This window comes from Papio anubis, chromosome 13, assembly GCF_008728515.1.
Source record: "Papio anubis isolate 15944 chromosome 13, Panubis1.0, whole genome shotgun sequence".
Classification (NCBI taxonomy): Eukaryota; Metazoa; Chordata; class Mammalia; order Primates; family Cercopithecidae; genus Papio; species Papio anubis.
In genome coordinates this window covers 90,299,740-90,317,678 of record NC_044988.1, presented here as the reverse complement: position 1 = coordinate 90,317,678, position 17,939 = coordinate 90,299,740, and the positions used below count along the sequence as shown (strand labels likewise).

General features: G+C 37.6%; 1 protein-coding gene across 2 annotated transcripts in view; it reads left to right on the top strand.

Annotated features, from left to right (window-relative positions):
- The window catches only part of MEGF9 (multiple EGF like domains 9), a 114,978-nt gene that overhangs the window by 84,983 nt on the left and 12,056 nt on the right, over nt 1-17,939 (top strand). Inside the window, exons 3-4 of one of the 2 annotated variants that reach the window (XM_003911303.5) lie at nt 6,462-6,601; nt 16,781-16,921. In XM_003911303.5, coding sequence (XP_003911352.2) covers nt 6,462-6,601; nt 16,781-16,921 — 281 coding nt within the window. The remainder of the gene's footprint in view (nt 1-6,461; nt 6,602-16,780; nt 16,922-17,939) is intronic. The other variant, XM_021927211.2, reaches the window with a different exon arrangement.

The following is a 17,939-nucleotide window of genomic DNA, read 5'->3' as shown; positions in this document are numbered from 1 at the left end:
GTTGGCCAGGCTGGTCTTGAACTCCTGACCTCAGGTGATCCATCCTTCTCGGCCTCCCAAAGTGCTGGGATTACAGGTGCCCGGCCAAAATTTTTTTTTGAGACAGAGTCTCAGTCTGTCACCCAGGCTGGAGTGCAGTGGCACAATCTCACCTCACTGTAACAACCTCCACTTCCCAGGTTCTAGTGAGTCTCGTGCCTCAGCCTCTCGAGTAGCTGGAATTACAGCTGTGCACCACCATGCCCAGTTAATTTTTGTATTTTTAGTAGAGACAGTGTTTCGCCCTGTTAGCCAGGCTGGTCTCGAACTCCTAGCTTCAAGTGATCTGCCTGCCTTGGCCTCCCAAAATGCTGGGATTACAGGCATGAACCACTGCACCCAGCCTGTGTTCCAATAAAACATTATTTAAAATGTGTCACAGGCAGGATTTGGCTCTGTTGTTCAGATTAATCATCATGACTGGGCCAGGTACAGTGGCTCACACCTGTAATCCCAGTACTTTGGGAGAATGAGGCTGAAGGATTGCTTGAGCCCAGGAGTTTGACACCAGCCTGGACAATATAATGAGATCCTGTCTCTACAAAAAAATAAATTTCAAAAAGTTATCCAGGCATGGTGGTACATGCCTGTAGTTTCACACTCAAGAGAATGAGGTGGGAGGATTTCTTGAGCCAAGGAGGTTGAGGCTGCAATGAGCTGTGATTGCACCACTACACTCCAGCCTGGGCAACACAGTGAGACCCTGTCTCAAAAAGCAAACAAAAAACAAAACAAAGTCATCATGACTGGAGTGTTGTACTCATGAGAAAAGTTTACAGAGACTAAGCGATTGTATCATTGAGAGGTGGTTATTGTTTCAAGACAATTCTCTAAAGGTCTCTTGTGCTTTTGCAAGCAGAGGCCCTGCCTTGTTCTGGACTATTTATTCAAGGATATTTGCATAGCAAACTGCCTTGGAAAATAGAGCTAATATCTTCCTCTGGGTAAAGGACAGATTTGCCACTGTCCAATATAATAAAAATAAAGTCTCCCTCCTGGGCAAAGATCAGGTAAGCTCACTGTCCATTATAAAAGATTTGAATTCTCTGAGTTTGGGGTTCTTCTTCTGTAACAACCCACCTCATATGCAGGCATCACTGGCCCTCTTTGCATGACCGTTGGGAATTGAGGTTTGGGGACATGGTGCAAATGCTGATACTCTACTCTAGCTACTGCTTTTGTTGGGAGGAATAAACTGTCCTCTGTCTCTGGAAAAAAAAAAAAAAACCCACAAGAATTTCTGTCTGAATATGGATTTCCTCTAAACATATTTTAGACTATTTGCCCTCAAAAATACAAGGAATGTTTAGCATAATAGCCCAATGTTTTCAGCAATAAAGCTATCCTTTTTTTCCTCCAGAAGCCTCGCTTACTGCATAATGATCTTTTCCATAACTGTGGAAAGGCAGAAGAACACTAAATTCAGATAATCTTTTGCCAGAAAGTCCAATTGTTAAATTTGTTTTAACAAAAGAGGAGAAACTGTTATTTTCTTACCTCTACAAAACCATGACCCAGACATGAAATTAAGAATTTTTAATAACTTTTCATTTTATTTTTCCTTTTTCTAGTCGGAAAAACTTTTTCTTTCTTTTTTTTTTTTTTTTTTTTTTTGAGACTGAGTCTCGCTCTGTTGCCCAGGCTGGAGTGCTGTGGCCGGATCTCAGCTCACTGCAAGCTCCGCCTCCCGGGTTCCCGCCATTCTCCTGCCTCAGCCTCCCGAGTAGCTGGGACTACAGGCGCCCGCCACCTCGCCCGGCTAGTTTTTTGTATTTTTTAGTAGAGACGGAGTTTCACCGTGTTAGCCAGGATGGTCTCGATCTCCTGACCTCGTGATCCGCCCGTCTCGGCCTCCCAAAGTGCTGGGATTACAGGCTTGAGCCACCGCGCCCGGCCTGGAAAAACTTTTTCTAGCTACCTTTTAAAGTTTGATTTTAATATATTGAGAGAGTTTATAATCAGCAGTTTGCTATTACTGATTTCAGACTATTTTAATTAGTAGTTTGAGTCTCCTCCCAAACTAAATTGTTTTTTAGTTATTTAAAAATAGCTTTAAAAAGTTATTTTTAAGTTCATTTTTAAAAGTGGAGGAAGAAGAAAACTGATACATTTCATTATCTCTTTATTGTGTTTCTTATTCTCTTCATGTCAGAGTGTCAACATGCATGCTGTCTGAGGAAGAAGGAAAGGGGAAAAGCAAAGTTCCCAAATGACCACAAATGAATTAATTTTCTCTAATTAATTATGGGCTGGGCATAGTGTCTCATGCCTGTAATTCCAGCACTTCGGGAGGCCCAGGTGGGTGGATCACTGGAGGTCACGAGTTTAAGACCAGCCTGGCCAACATGACAAAACTCTGTCTCTACTAAAAATACAAAAATTAGCTGGGCGTGGTAGTGGTTGCCTGTTGTAGTCCCAGCTACTTGGGAGGCTGAGGCAGGAGAATCACTTGAACCTGGGAGGCGGAGGTTGCAGTAAGCCGAGATCGTGCCACTGCACCACTCCAGCCTGGGCGACAGAGCAAGACTCCATCTCAAAAAAAAGAGAAAGGGAAGAACTATGTATAATTTTTAAGTTATTCTGTAACTGCTTGAGTTAAAATTGATAATGTGATACCTAAAAATATACATAGAATTTTCTTTTGAAAAAGTAATGACTGTTAGTGTTGTAAAATATATTATTATTTATATACACTTAAAAAATGATTTTTTCTAAAGTGTTAAAACCTTGCAGGAGTTGTTCACACCCATGAGTATGTAAATTCCATAATTGAGCATTACTACCACAAGAAAATCTGAGAATCCCTTTTGGGATAATTTAAGAAATGTGTAGTATTGCATAGTTAATGCAACATAACTCCACAGTGCTTATGCTTCCTTTATGAATAATTCTATATTCTTTTTTTCTGATATAATTTTTGTGCTATCTTTACTAGCAACATGTCATTAAGACCAGATTAGCTAATTTTATCTTAAATTAATTGTTAGCTGATCTCAATAGTATAGATGTCTGATTTCTATTTAAAATCCAGTTCTATACCTTTATTCTCCAGTTATGAAGCTGTGGGATTTGGTTCTTTCATTTCAAATCTATGGATAAGCATAAGTGGTCTGTTAATAGCCTTTTTTTTTTCTTTTTTTGGTTTCATTGCATTTATATCATTGACCTTTGCTTCAGAAAGCATTCAAGTCTTTAACAGAGACCATGAAAGGGAGTGTTGTAAAGTCTCTATTCTATGAAAGAAGCCACACAGGCAAAGCTTTATATTTGCTGAGTGATTTCTTTTCTTTCTTTTTTCTTTTTTTTTTTTTTGTGAGACAGAGTCTCGCTGTCACCCAGGCTGGAGTTCAGTGGTGCAGTCTTGGCTCACCACAACCTCTACCTCACAGGTTCAAGCAATTCTCCTGCCTCATCCTCCCGAGTAGCTGGGACTACGGGCGTGTGCCACCATGCCCTGCTAATTTTTGTATTTTTAGTAGAGACGAGGTTTCCCTATGTTGGCCAGGCTGATCTCGAACTCCTGACCTCGTGATCCACTTGCCTTGGCCTCCCAAAGTGCTGGGATTACAGGCATGAGCCACTGTGCCCAGCTGATTTAAATCTTTTTTTGAGAGAAGAGTCTCCCTATGTCACTCAGGCTGGATCGTCACAGGCACGATCATGGCACACTCAGCTCAAGAGGATGGCTTCAATTCCCTATGTCATCTCCTGCCTAACCAGTCAGCACTTCTGGCTCCCTGACTTCACCCCACCTACCAAGTCGTCCTTAAAAACTCTAATCCCTGAATACTTAGGGAAACTGATTTGAGTAATAATAAAGCTCCAGTCTCCTGCACAGCTGGCTCTGCATGAATTACTCTTTCTCTATTGCAATTCCCCCATCTTGATAAATCAGCTCTGTCTAGGCAGTGGGCAAGGTGAACCCATTGGGTGGTTGCAGGATTAGTCTCCTGTGTTTCGTTGGCCTATGGGACTTTATGAGAGATAGGTTTAATTTGAGATAAGTGGACCCAGCTGTTTATTCCTGTTTAACTGCAGTTGGAGTAGTTCGTGCAGCCTAGAACTCCTGGTGTCAAGTGATCTTCCTGCCTCAGCTTGCTGCCTCAGCCTCCTGAGTAGCTGGCACTATAGGCATGTGCCACCATGCCTGATAAATTTAATTCTTATACATGCAGAAATTGGCCTTGGACCATGAATAACATGATGCAAAAGCACTAGTAGTGCAACCTCACAACCAAAATTCCTCACTTCATTTTTTTTTTTTTTTTTTTTTTTGAGACGGAGTCTCACTCTGTCACCCAAGCTGGAGTGCAGTGATATGATCTTGGCTCACTGCACCTTCCATCTCCCGAGTTTAAGCAATTCTTCTGCTTCAGCCTCCCGGGTAGCTGGAACTACAGGCACACGCCACCACACTGACTAATTTTTGTATTTTTAGTAGAGATGGGGTTTCACCATGTTGGCCAGGCTGGTCACTGGTCTTGAACTCCTGACCTCAAGTGATCCACCTGCCTCAGCCTCCCAAAGTGCTGGGATAAAGGCTATGAGTCACCACGCCTGACCTATATTTTCTTTTAAAAGAGAGAAAAGCACCTTTTTTTTCCCCTTGTTTTAAAATCTGGCCATGCGTGATGTGTCATACCTGTAATGCCAGCACTTTGGGAGGCCGAGGCAGGTGGATTGCTTGAGCTCCAGAGTTTGAGACCAGCCCGGGCAACATGGGAAAACCCTGTCTCCACAAAAAATACAAAAATTAGCCGGATATAGTGGCGCATACCTGTAGTCCCAGCTACTTGGGGGGCTGAGGCAGAAGGACCACCTGAACCCAGGAGCCGAAATCGCACCACTGCTGCCTAGGGGACTAAATGAGACCCTCTCAAAAAAAAAAAAAAAAAGCGAAAACCAAAAACCAAAAAAAAAAAAAAAAAAACACCCAGGAAAAAATAAAGCATGATATGTACACTCAGACAACTACTTTATCAGGATTCATTAAGTCACGCATGATTTTTTTTTAAATCAGCAATTAAGGAGCAGATCCTCCAGGTAGAAAGTCTTTTAGTGTCCCAAGAATTATGAAGGGAAAACTCACTTTAGGAATAGCGACTGCTTTGGGAACATTGGCTATATTATGGTTACACAATATTATTAAGTGATTTTGTGTTCAAAAGGAATACCTTTTTCTTCTTATAGGTTGTGGGTTAGGCAAATACCATCATTGAAAGTAACTGTTTATCCTTTTGTATACTGAATAAATGTATTTAGAGGAATGAGGAGTAAGCATATTTTGATTAACATTTTAAAAGCCTTGGAAATAATGAAGTGTTGTAAGCCATTCTTTGAAAGGTACTTTATGTTCTTTATAATTTTCTGATAGTGTAGAGGAGCTTCGATTGATTGGTTCCTTCTTATTGAGTCATAAAATATTCCTGAATTTTATTTTTTATGAATACAGATTTTATTTGCTAGATCTTTAAGTGCCTTGGGATATTCTTGTGTAAGACTGTGTATATGTGTGTGGCTTCTTTTCTTTTTTCTTTGCTAAATTACTTAAGATTCATAGATTTATGTTTGATAGTGTAAATTAGATAATGTAAATTTTTGTTGCATTTTTAAAAACATCTATGATCAGTACAAATTTTAATTAAGCTTTAAACATCAAAATATTTGGGCTTATATCTCTGAGAACCTTTGACTTTGTTAGGCTGCAGCTTCTCTTTAAGCAATAAGATTTCTCAGCTTTTGTTAAAGACCTGAAATTTACTTGCAGTGAGAAAAGAGACCAAGATTTATTCTGGACAGAGCATAAACACCATCACTACAGTCAGGACCTATATAGATGGTGAACTGTAATGCTTTGGATCTACAGAATGAAGCTTGATACCTAAGGAATATCAAGTTATTTGGCAGACAAATTTCTTGTACCAATTTAGAGTCAATCTTAGGAGTAGATAGTATGGTAGGGAAAAGTCTGGCTTTGTGTGAATAGACTTGACTTACTAGCTGAGGACAGTAACTTTATCTGAATTCTCTCGGTAGTAAAATAAGTATTATGACCCTCACCAAGTAGAACTACCTTGAGGATTAGAGAAAAAATATATTTATTTACACAAGCCCTCAATAAGTGATACCTCATTGTTTTTATCATGATCATCATCATAATTATTACTCCTGCTTTCAAATGCCTCCATTTTAAATTTTCTGTAAAATTATTTGTTAGCTAAGAAATGGCATTATGCAATACACTAGGCAGCTTTTAATAGCAATACAGAATTTGAAAGGTGATTTCTTTGGACACAAGGCTTTGAGATATGGTAAGTATATATGATTTACATGAGCTGGGCTTTCTTTCCCTTCTGGGATGTTAGGCAATACAACTTTTAAATTGATTTACTTTTATTCATTGTCTTTGCTTTTATTTGCAGTTCTGGGAAATGCCAGTGTAAAGTGGGTGTTATTGGCTCTACATGTGACCGATGCCAAGATGGATATTATGGCTTTAGTAAGAATGGCTGCTTGCCCTGCCAGTGCAATAATCGGTCTGCCAGTTGTGATGCCCTCACAGGTACATACTTTCCTTAACTTTGTCATGTAATTATTCCACTGTTCTTTTCATTTGGAAATCTTTCAGCTATAGGTTGATTCTTCTGAAATAGTTTGGAAGGGCCTTTATCTTCTAAGTAGGATGTAATAGATCACAGCAAGCCAAACTCCTGCTACAACAAACTTGAAAAAGTATGTAAATTTCAAAAAAAAAAATATATATATATATATATATGTGTGTATATATATGTATGTATACACACACCTATGGAGACAAGGAGAACTATAGGAACTACAATTCCAGAAAGGTTGGAACTCTGTCTAGGTAAACTGATGATCACCAGCCATTGTCTTTCCAGGGGACATTTGCTGATTCCGAGCAAAGGCAAAGAATGAGCTAGATCCACGCAAAGGAATTCTTCTTTAGGAAAGAGATACAAGAAATGTTTTTGGCAGTCATTTAAGGCTTGCATAATGGTTGGAAACAAGAGGATCCCTAAACACAAGGCCAGCTTTTCCACAGGATGTTAGCTGACTATGCAGAAGATGGAAGGCTGGGCCAGAAAGGTAGAAAAAAATCTCTTTCTCTTTCAGTCTTGTGCTGAGGAGACAAAATCCCTTTAGAAAGAGAGGGCCTGCTATGACGTTCAATTATCTCCCCCTCAAGATGTTCTCAGACTCTGAAGGTGCATGCAGTGGGACCTAGGCTCAAATTACCAAAGGCCGGTACAGATCTCTCACAGTCTTTTAGGGCCAAGGAGACACAGGCTTGCTGGGCTCTCAATCAAAAGCTTTAGAGGGCCATGACCAAGAAATAGTAAGGAATCAGAAGTTGATTCACTCATATTAAAACTGTAGTCCACCTTCAGGCCGCCTCAACTTCCAATTGGATTGAAGTAATTCTCTCATTATATCTGCCTAATCGATAAAAGCGGAGCCCCCTCTGGTTCTTTTATATACTGTGTCCGGCATACAGTAAAAAATACTAGACAATGCAAAGACAGAAAAATGTGACCAGTACCAAAGAGAAAAAAATGAACAATGGAAGCAGGCCCTTAGGTGATCTAGATGTTAGAGTTAGCATAGAAAGACTTAACTAAAATTCGTATTTTCATACAACAGAGGGAAAATCAGACAAAATAGGTGAAGAGAGGCAAAATTTCAATAGAAATTGGAATCTAAAAAATCAAATGAACAAACTAGAACTGAAAAATACAACATGTGAATTAATAACTCATTGCATTAATCCAACAGTAAATTATACACAGTGAAGACAAAGTTAGTAGACTTGAATACAGTACAGTTAAAAACATCCAAACTGAAGCATTTCGAGAAAATATAATGGGAAGAACAGAGCAGGGAAGATGTGGGACACAGCCAAAAGGTTTAGCATAAATGTAATTGGAGAGCTAAAAAGAGAGGAAAGAGATATTGGGTCACAGTAATATCTGAAGAGAAAATGGCCAGGAATTTTCCAAATTGATTAAAGGCATCAACCCACAGATTCAGAAAGCTCAGCAAACCCTAAGCAGTATAAAAACAAAGAAAACCACATTTAGGCAAACGTAGTCAAACTATTAAAAACTAAAACCAATTAACTTCTGATCTTAGTTTTCCTAAAGGTGAGGATTAAGTGTCCTTCCTTGGAAACATTTTTTTTTCCCAAGCAAACAAACAAAAAAATCAGGACACACTAGTCTGACAAGTGTTTTTAAGAGAACAGGGTGGCAAAATATTTGAAGTTGAAAGTACCCTGGAAAAATCGGTTGAAAGTTTATTCTTCATTCAAATACTCTATAGTGAAACGAATTGATTTAGAAGAAAGTGTTTTGTTTTTTTTTTTTTCTTTTATGTGATCTTGTCCCTGCCTATTTGCCAGTTTTATCTTCTGGTGTTCTTTTTCTTTACATCTGTGATCCAGTCACACTGATTTCTAAAACAAGGCATGTTCCCTGCTTCCAGGGTTCTCATATATGATCTTTCCTCTGCCAAGAATGGTTTTTCTAATCCACCTGTACCTCCATCCTTGACCTCTCTGCCTTATTAAATCATATTCTTCCCTCGGGTCATCAATTAAAGGCCACTTCATCAGGAAGCATTTCCTGATGCTCTAGGCTTAATGGTAATGTCCCTATTATATGCTCTTACATATACTTGTATTTTTTTCATAGCACTTTTCACAGTTTGTAATTATATGTTTATTTGTGGTTCTGAGTCACATATGGCTCACTCATGAGGGCAAGAACAGTTTTTTTTTCACCATTGTATACACAATCTCTAGCATGGAGCTTTAGCATATAGTAACCACTCACTAAATTTTTATCAAATAAATGAACAGATGAATGGAAAGACATACAGAGGAAAAAATATTTTTTTTTTTTTTTTTTTTTTTGAGACAGAGTCTGCGCTCTCTGTCCCCAGGCTGGAGTGCAGTGGCGGATCACCGTGCTGCAAGCTCTACCTCCCAGTTCACGCCATTCTCTGCCTCAGCCTCCCGAGTAGCTGGGACTACAGGCGCCCACCACCGAGCCCGGCTAGTTTTTTGTATTTTTTAGTAGAGACGGAGTTTCACTGGGTTAGGCAGGATGGTCTCGATCTCCTGACCTCGTGATCTGCCTGTCTTGGCCTCCCAAAGTGCTGGGATTACAGGCTTGAGCCACCGTGCCCAGCCTAGGAAAAATGATTTTCAGTACTGGGTAACAATAGGAATATTTCATTATATTGAGCTGATTAAAATTACTCCCTAGATCTTTTACAGTACCAAAAAGCAGTCTACATTGCTGATTCTCAGTTTTAATTTTTCTTACAGCAATGAGGCCACTCTCTTTGCTGTCATGTAAGTGCTGACCTGTCCTTGATCTGGAGATAATTTAAGGCAAAATAATTCTTTTTCATGGTTATGGTTTCTAAAAGCAGCTAGTAGTGAGAGAAATAAATGGTTTCTTTGTTTGGAATTATAATAAAAGTGGAATCCAACATGAAGGAGTGCAAATACTTTATTTAAAATTACAAGCTTTATATAAAACCACTCTTGTCAAGTGTCTATTTTCAACAGTGCTGTGATAAGGTTGCCCTCTGGTGGCCACTTACTACGTTTTTACAGTCCTATTTTCACCCCCTCTACTGTTTTTCTCTTCCTTCTGTTTTAGATTGAAGTAGATTTTCAAAGTACTCTTTTTTTTTGTGGTAAAATATATTTGGATAAACATTTTGGAAAGCAATTTGATAGTAAGTATTAGAAATCTTAAAAATTCTTCTTTGATCCGGTAATTCTATTTCCAGGAATCTATTCTAAGGAAAGAATTCTAAATTCATAAGAAGCTTATGTTCAAAGATGCTCACCAAAGTGGTAGTTACAATTTTAAAAAGCTAGACACCCCAATTTCTCACAATAGGGTATGAAATAAATACTGTTATCTAGGCAGTATGTTATTAAAAACACAGAAAACCAAATGTTGATCTTACATTGGGCAAGTTACTTAATCTGTTTCTTCACCTATAAATTTGATATAATAGCGGTAACTGCCTAGTGGGTTGTTGTGAAGATTAAATGCAGTACATTAGTAGAGCCTTCATATAGTGTCTGACGCATCACAAGTAATCAGTAAATGGTAACTGTTATTACATTCTCGATAAAATGTTTTATTTTGTTTTTTTCTGAGACGGAGTTTCACTCTTGTTGTCCAGGCTGGAGTACAGTTGCTCTGTCACTTAGGCTGGAGTGCATGATACGATCTTGGCTCACTGCAACCTCCACCTCCTGGGTTCAAGTGATTCTCCTGCCTCAGCCTCCTGAGTAGCTGGGATTACAGGCGCCCACCATCATGCCCAGCTAATTTTTTTTGTATTTTTAGTAGAGACGGGGTTTTGCCATGTTGGGCAGGCTGGTCTCAAACTCCTGACCTCAGGTGATCCGCCTGCCTCAGGCTCCTAAAGTGGTGGGGTTACAGGTATGAGCCACTGTGCCTGGCTGATAAAATGTTTTAGAGAATGATGTATAGCAATATGAGAAAGTAAAAGAAGCAAGGTATAAAATGACATATGCCATATAATTAGACTAGTTAAAAAACAAAAGCCAAACCCCTGTAAATGACGAAAGATTACAAAGAGAAGTACTAAAAATCTGTGTTTTTTTTTTTTTTTTTTTTCCTTTCTTTTTTTGAGACTGAGTCTTGCTCTGTCACTCAGGCTAGAGTGCATGGCACGATCTTGGCTCACTGCAACCTCTGCCTCCCAGGTTCAAACGATTCTCCTGCTTCAGCCTCCCAAGTAGCTGGGATTACAGGCCCCCACCATCACATGCCTGGCTAATTTTTGTATTTTTAGTAGACATGGGGTTTCACCATGGTGGCCAGGCTGGTCTTGAACTCCTGACCTTAGGTGATTCACCCATCTCAGCCTCCCAAAGTCCTAGGATTACAGGCTTGAGCCATGGAGCCCAGCCTAAAAATCTTAATGAGAGATTTCCTAGGATTATTTTTTACCCCTTTCTACTCCTGTATTTTTCCAGATTTTCTTTATTAAGCATGTTTCCCTTAAAATGGAGGTAGGGGGATATTATTTTTAAAACTGGAACTTTATGTTCATATAATATACTTCCTTTGAAAATCCAGTGTACCTTTATGTATTCATAGTGTCCTGTGATGAGTAACTTGACCTGAGTAGCTTGACTGAGTTGACTAATCTACTCCCCAGTGATACTTACTTCAGGGTATCATGCTTTCCTGGTTTTTGTGCTACCTAACCAGCTTTTCCTTCTTATTAGTTCTACTACATCTTCCTCAGTTCAACTACAAGCATTGGAGTGCCTCAGGGCTCAGAGCTTGTCACGTTTGTCTTTGCCATTTAAACTTTCTCCCTAAGTGGTCTCATTCAGTCCCCTAGATTTAATTTGTATTTGTTTGTTTGTTTTAGCTCATTTTCTCCCTTAACCCTGGATTTAATTTAAATGCCATCTATATATGTGCTTATTATCAGATTTACATTTCTCCCTTGATCGCCACACTCAAATATCCAACAGTCAAATATCCACTTGACATCTTCACTTGAATGTTTTAATTGGCATTATAAACCTAACACATGCAAAACAACTTTTTTTCAACTTTATAAGTTAAGCCTGCTCTATCCATTTCACCAAGTTACTGAGTCCCAAAGCCTAGTAGTCATATTTGATTTTTCTCCTTTTTCTTACTGCAAATATCCAGCTTATCAGTATATTCCATCAGCCCTATCTTCAAAACATACTCTGAATCTGACCACTGCTCATGACTTTTATTGCATCATCCTTACCAAGCCACTGTCATCCCTTTGAACTACTTTGGTGCAGTCTCATCTGGTCTTTCAGCCTCCTCTCTTCTCTCCCTCTTACCTGATCCCCACCCCACCACAGTTAGTCTCCATATAACAACCAGAGCAATCTTTTTAAAATGTAAAACCAGATCATGTCATTTTCATGCTTAAACCCTCCAATGGGTTCTCATCCCTTTTGGAATAAACAAAATTCAAACATCTGTCCGTGGCCTATCTGGTTTTACATTTTCTGGGTCCTGCGTTTCTCTCTGACCTTATGTCCTATTACTCTCTCCCTTGTTAAGCTGGGCTTCATAGTGGCCTTCTTTCAGTTGGACAGGTTGAAGCTTGCCTTTTGTTCTATAAAGAGGGTAAGGCATTTCTTCCTACGACAAAGCACATTACTGTATTTCCGACAGGTTTATATATAAATGATGAAATGGTAAAATAAATAAAGGAATAAGGAAAGGTCTTTTTGCAGGTAACAATTTTTGCAGGTATGTCTTCAATGTTTTGTCCCTGAATTTGGCTGGAAAGGAGCCCTACATTCCTTTCTTTGACTAGTTATTTTCTTGGTTATCTCTACAAAGATTTTTGAGATGCTTAGTCAAGGAGCATGAAAAAAATCATCTTCAGGAAACATTCCTTTTTCTTTTGATCCACCCTTTGGCCATCTTTCAGCAATGAGAATGTGAGTTTTAGGGCAGTATTGTTATATTTTGGGGGTTCCAGGCAGAGCACAATGAACAATGTTAAACTTCAGCTTATTTTTATATATCATTGATCATAAAAGAAGGCCCTTAGATTTTAGATTTAAAGGAAACCTTAGATTTCATCTAGTTCAGCTTTTAAAATTTACAGATGAGGAAATTAAGACATAAAGAGAAAACATTTTGTCCTATGCAGTAGTCTTTCACCCTTTGAAATGCTCACATTATATTAAATCATTAGCCAAAGAATTATTATCCCATTTTATAGATTAGAAAAGTGAAAATCAGAGAAGCGATTTGCTTGAGGTAACATAGTTTGTGAGAAATTCAGCTGGAAATGGAACACAAATTTGACATTAAATCCCATACCATTTTTTAAATGCTATGTTGCCTCTCACAGAGGAGTTGTAAGCTATTAAAAAAGCAAATTCACATCATTAGTTTCTACCGTATATAGGTTTTAAACGTTATGGTCTTTATTTTTATTGTAAAAATAAATAATTCTTAAATATATATAGGAAGTGTTTCAAATTGCTTGAGTTCTTGAAATATTTTACAATGTGTTTGTGATATATTTTACAGTGTGTTATTTTACAATAAGAAAAATCAAGATAACAAAAAATAAAAGTGATGCATGTATACTAGAGATAATTTGAAGACTAGAGGGGGAAAACACTGAAAGGGCTATTGCCTCTCACAACTGTTGTTAACACTTTGGTTATTTATGGCTGGTCTATCTTTATTAGTTTTCTTTCTCTATAGTTGTACTTAAGGTACATGCACCGTAAAGCAATGTAAACAGTGATGAATATTTAAGAATCAATGAATTTTATCCTTTTTAAAATTTATTTATTTTTCTTCTGAGACAGGGTCTCACTCTGTTTCCCAGGCTGGAGTGCAGTAGCATGATCATAGCTCACTACAGCCTCAACCTTCCAGACTCAAGCGATCCTCCCACCTCAGCCTCCCGAGCAGCTGGGACTACAGGCATGCACCACCACACCCAGCTAATTTTTGTATTTTTTGTAGAGACAAGGTTTTTCCCTGTTGCCCGGGTGGTCCCAAACTCCGGGGCTCAAGCGATCTACCTGTGTTGACCTCCTAAAGTGCTGGGATTACAGGTTTGAGCCACTGTGTTGGGCTACATTTTATACTTATACTTGCTTTCATTTTTACTTTTGAGATAGCATTGTTTACCATGTAAGGTTATTTTTTTACTCATTGATTTCTCATTGCAGGGTATGGCAAAAAACAAACAGAAATAAAAAATTCTTCTGGAAAAAATATTCTGGTATAAATGGCTTAAGAGAGTAGAATTATATTGTGGTAGTCACAGACATGTGGAGTCTTATTTAGAATAGTAAAAAGCCCCAAAATAATAAGCATGTAAGCCCAGTAGCACTGTAGGAGTAAACTGTTACAAGTATGTTACTTATTTATATACATATATATATATATATATATATTTTTTTTTTTTTTTTTGAGAAGGAGTTTCACTCTGTTGCCCAGGCTGGAGTGCAATTGTGCAATCTCGGCTCATTGCAACCTCTGCTTTCCAGGTTCAAGTGATTCTCCTGTCTCATCCTTCTGAGTAGCTGGGATTACAGGCATGTACCACCACACCTGACTAATTTTGTATTTTTAATAGAGACAGGGTTTCACCATATTGGTCAGGCTGGTCTCGAACTCCTGACCTCAGGTGATCCGCCTGCCTCGGCCTCCTAAAGTGCTGGGATTACAGGCATGAGCCACCAGGCCTGGCATATATATATATATATATATATATACACCCTTTATATATATATATAAAGGGTCGCAACATGACCTTTTCTTATCACATCAGTTATGCACAAAGGACTTATTATTGGACTGCATCTTACCTTGAACATGCAAATTTTATTACAGAACTGTTAGCTTTTTTTTTTTTCCAGGTATTTTTATATTAAAGCTTAGCACTTTATCAGAACTTTTTCTCTTAAAAATTCTTTGTATTGAACATTTTTAATAGGGGGAGAGTAGGTAGACAGATTTCACACATAATGCAGGTTTTGACGTGTCCAACCTGAGGAACAATTTAACTTTTAAAATTGTTTTATTTTTAGAGCAAAACTCCAGTTTCCTAGTATGTATTTTTCAGCTGTTTTTATTGTCACAAAGATACATAGCTAAAGAGAGATCATGATATAGGAAGATCTGGAAAGAAGCTAGTACCTAAAGTGTCTACCACAGCATGAGTGTATACTACTTTGTTATATGTGGGAAAAAATCATCAACACTATCAGGCCTTTAAAATTACATGATTGAAAACAATGATATTTACATACAAGTTTGATTTAATGTTAAGTGTTCATATAACAAACTTTTGAAGATATCTTTCACAATAAATTCATGAAGTTTTGGGGGAATTTTGCTGTAGTCAGTTAAGAATTGAGATTTACCCTTAGGGAAGCCTACATGGATGCATCACTTGAGGTCAGAAGCTCGAGACCAGCCTGGCCAACATAGTGAAACCCTGCCTCTACTAAAATACAAAAATTAGCCGGGCGTAGTGACACACTCCTGTAATTCCAGGTACTCGGGAAGTTGAGGCAGGAGAATCACTTGAACCTGAAGGCAGAGGTTGCAGTGAGCGGTGAGCAGAAATCATGCCACTGCACTCTAACCTGAGCCACAGAGCGAGCTCCGTCTCAAAAAAAAAAAAAAAAAAAAATTGAGATTTTTAACATGTAGGTTGATGACATTTTCATTATTTTGTTTTTTTCAAGTTTTGCTTCAGTTGTGAGACCATTTTATTTCACAGCCTTATTCTCTCTCCCTTTTTAAAAAATATTTCTACTAGTAAGGAAAAGAAATCAAGACTTTATGAATAGTTTTAGCATTGAACTGTAGTTAGTTTACTTTGTAAAATGTCATTATCTTCCTAGATCTCTATGTTGAGTTTACTCACTAATTTCCATAGTAGTAGTTCTAAGTGTCCCTTTGAATCTTGGTGGCCCCATAAGGAAGGAATGTAAATTATGCTACACTTTCTCATTTCCTGTTTTCAAATGTTATGCTGCTTCCATGTCTGTAGAACATCCTTATTCATAGAGTGCCAAGGGAGTATTATTACAAAACCTAACTTTGCCGCTTTTTTTTTCTTTTCTTTATTAATTGTTTTTATTTTTACTTTAAATTTTTAAATATATAAAGCTATGGAGAATAATATAGCAAATACTTATGCACTCACACCCAGAATTATTAATAATAAAGATTAACATTTTGACATTTTACTTCATATTTATATACATATGTATATAGTTACATCTTTGAAATAGAAAATTTCAAATAAAGTTGAGGTCCTCTTTTCCTCCCTAGTCCTGTCTTACCCCCCTCCCTCCACAGAGACAAGTGGAGTATAAAATTCCCCTATACCCTGGCAATCCACATTTGAATTTTTACCTCATATTATGTCCATCTGGTTAGTGTACTCATATTTATGTCCATCTGGTTAGTATCCATTTGCTTAGCGTGCTTAGTGTGGTTTTTAAATTTTAATAAGTATTCTCTTTCTGTATGTGTTATTCTCCAATTTGCTTTTCAGCCTACATTCTTTATAAGATTTAAGCTGGGTGGCTAATCTAATGGCTCACGCCTGTAATCCCAAAACTTTGGGAGGCTGATGGCAGGAGAAGCATTGGAGGCTGGGAGTTCAGTATCAGCCTGGAGAACACAGTGAAATCCTGTTTCTACAAATAATTTAAAAATTAGCCGGGTGTAATGGCATGCTCCTATAGTCCCAGCCACTTGGGAGGCCCCATCTCTTAAAAAAAAAAAAAAAAGATTTATGCATGTTCATGCATGTATGATTAGTTCACTTATGAAAATGCCACAGTTTCTTCTATTAATATGTATTTGGATTGTTTTTATTTTTTCCTTGGTGTATACTTGGCCTACTTTTGGTGTATAATCAGATCAACCAGCAAGGGTTTGCTGAGCCACTAATCCTGTATCTCACCTTTTCCTAAGGAGTTTACAAACTAGTAGGGGACACAATTCAGAGGCATGGGCAGTATAGAAATCAGGTGGGGTAGAAATTAACTCTATCAACCCCTATTAGTTTTTCTTTTTCTTATGATCTTTTTGTTGCAGGCATGATTTTTGAAAGTTACTTGGCTTTCAAGGTAAATCTTTAACTTTTAAAATTAATTTACTTCTTTTAGGTGCTTGTTTAAACTGCCAGAATAGCAAAGGAAATCACTGTGAAGAGTGTAAAGAAGGATTTTATCAGAGTCCTGATGCCACTAAAGAATGTCTTCGCTGCCCTTGTTCAGCAGTGACATCTACAGGCAGCTGCTCTATAAGTAAGGCTTTTCTCTAACTCTTCATTTTAGAGGGGAAAAAAAAATCAGTGAATCAGTTATCAATAGGTATAAATTGCATTAATGAATAAAGTTCTGGATGCCATAGGTGAAAGGGAGTTAAAAAAACAGCAAAAGTTTTCCTTTCCAGGAATTTATAATCTAATTCAAATATATATATGTGAATGAGACTTAAAGTGTCTAAAAACCTGCACAATGAGTTAATACAGGAACTTCAAGACTGAGCAACTTTTGCTCACCTATTTCAAGGTAATATTTACTAATTAGTTTCTCCTAGATACCAAATAATGTTGACTAATTGCGTATATATGGCAATCTAATAAATATAGTTGAATCATTTAATACTGATGTATGTATTAGTTATCTATTGCTAAATAACCAATTACCTTAAAATTTAGTGACTTAAAACAATAAGCATTCATTATTTCACATATTTTCACTAGGACTTTCAAAGCAGCTTAGCTGGGTGGTGCTGGTTTGAATTCTTTCCTCCCTTCCTTTCTTTCTCCCTGTCTGTTTAAATAATAGCTTTCTTGAGCTATAATTCACATTTCATACAATTTAAGATGCAAAATTCAGTTTTTTTAGTACATAGTCTCAAAGTTGTGCAACCATGACCACAATCAATTTTAGAAATTTTCATCACCTCCCCCATCAAAAGGACCTAAAAAACAATCCTATAATCATTAGCAATTACTCCCTTTTTGTCTGGCCGTAGGCAACCAGTAACCTGCTTTTTCTGCTCTATGGATTTGCCCATTCTGAACATTTCATATAAGTGAAGTCATACAATATATGGCCTTGTGTGTCTGGCTTTTTTCACTTAGCATAGTATTTTCGGTTCATTCATGTTATAACATGTCCAATACTTCATTCCTTTTTGTTACTAAATAATATTTTATTGTGTTATACCCCATTTCATTTATGTGTTCTTCAATTGATAGACATTCGTGTTGTTTCCAATTTCTGGCTATTACAAATAATGCTGCTGTGAACATTT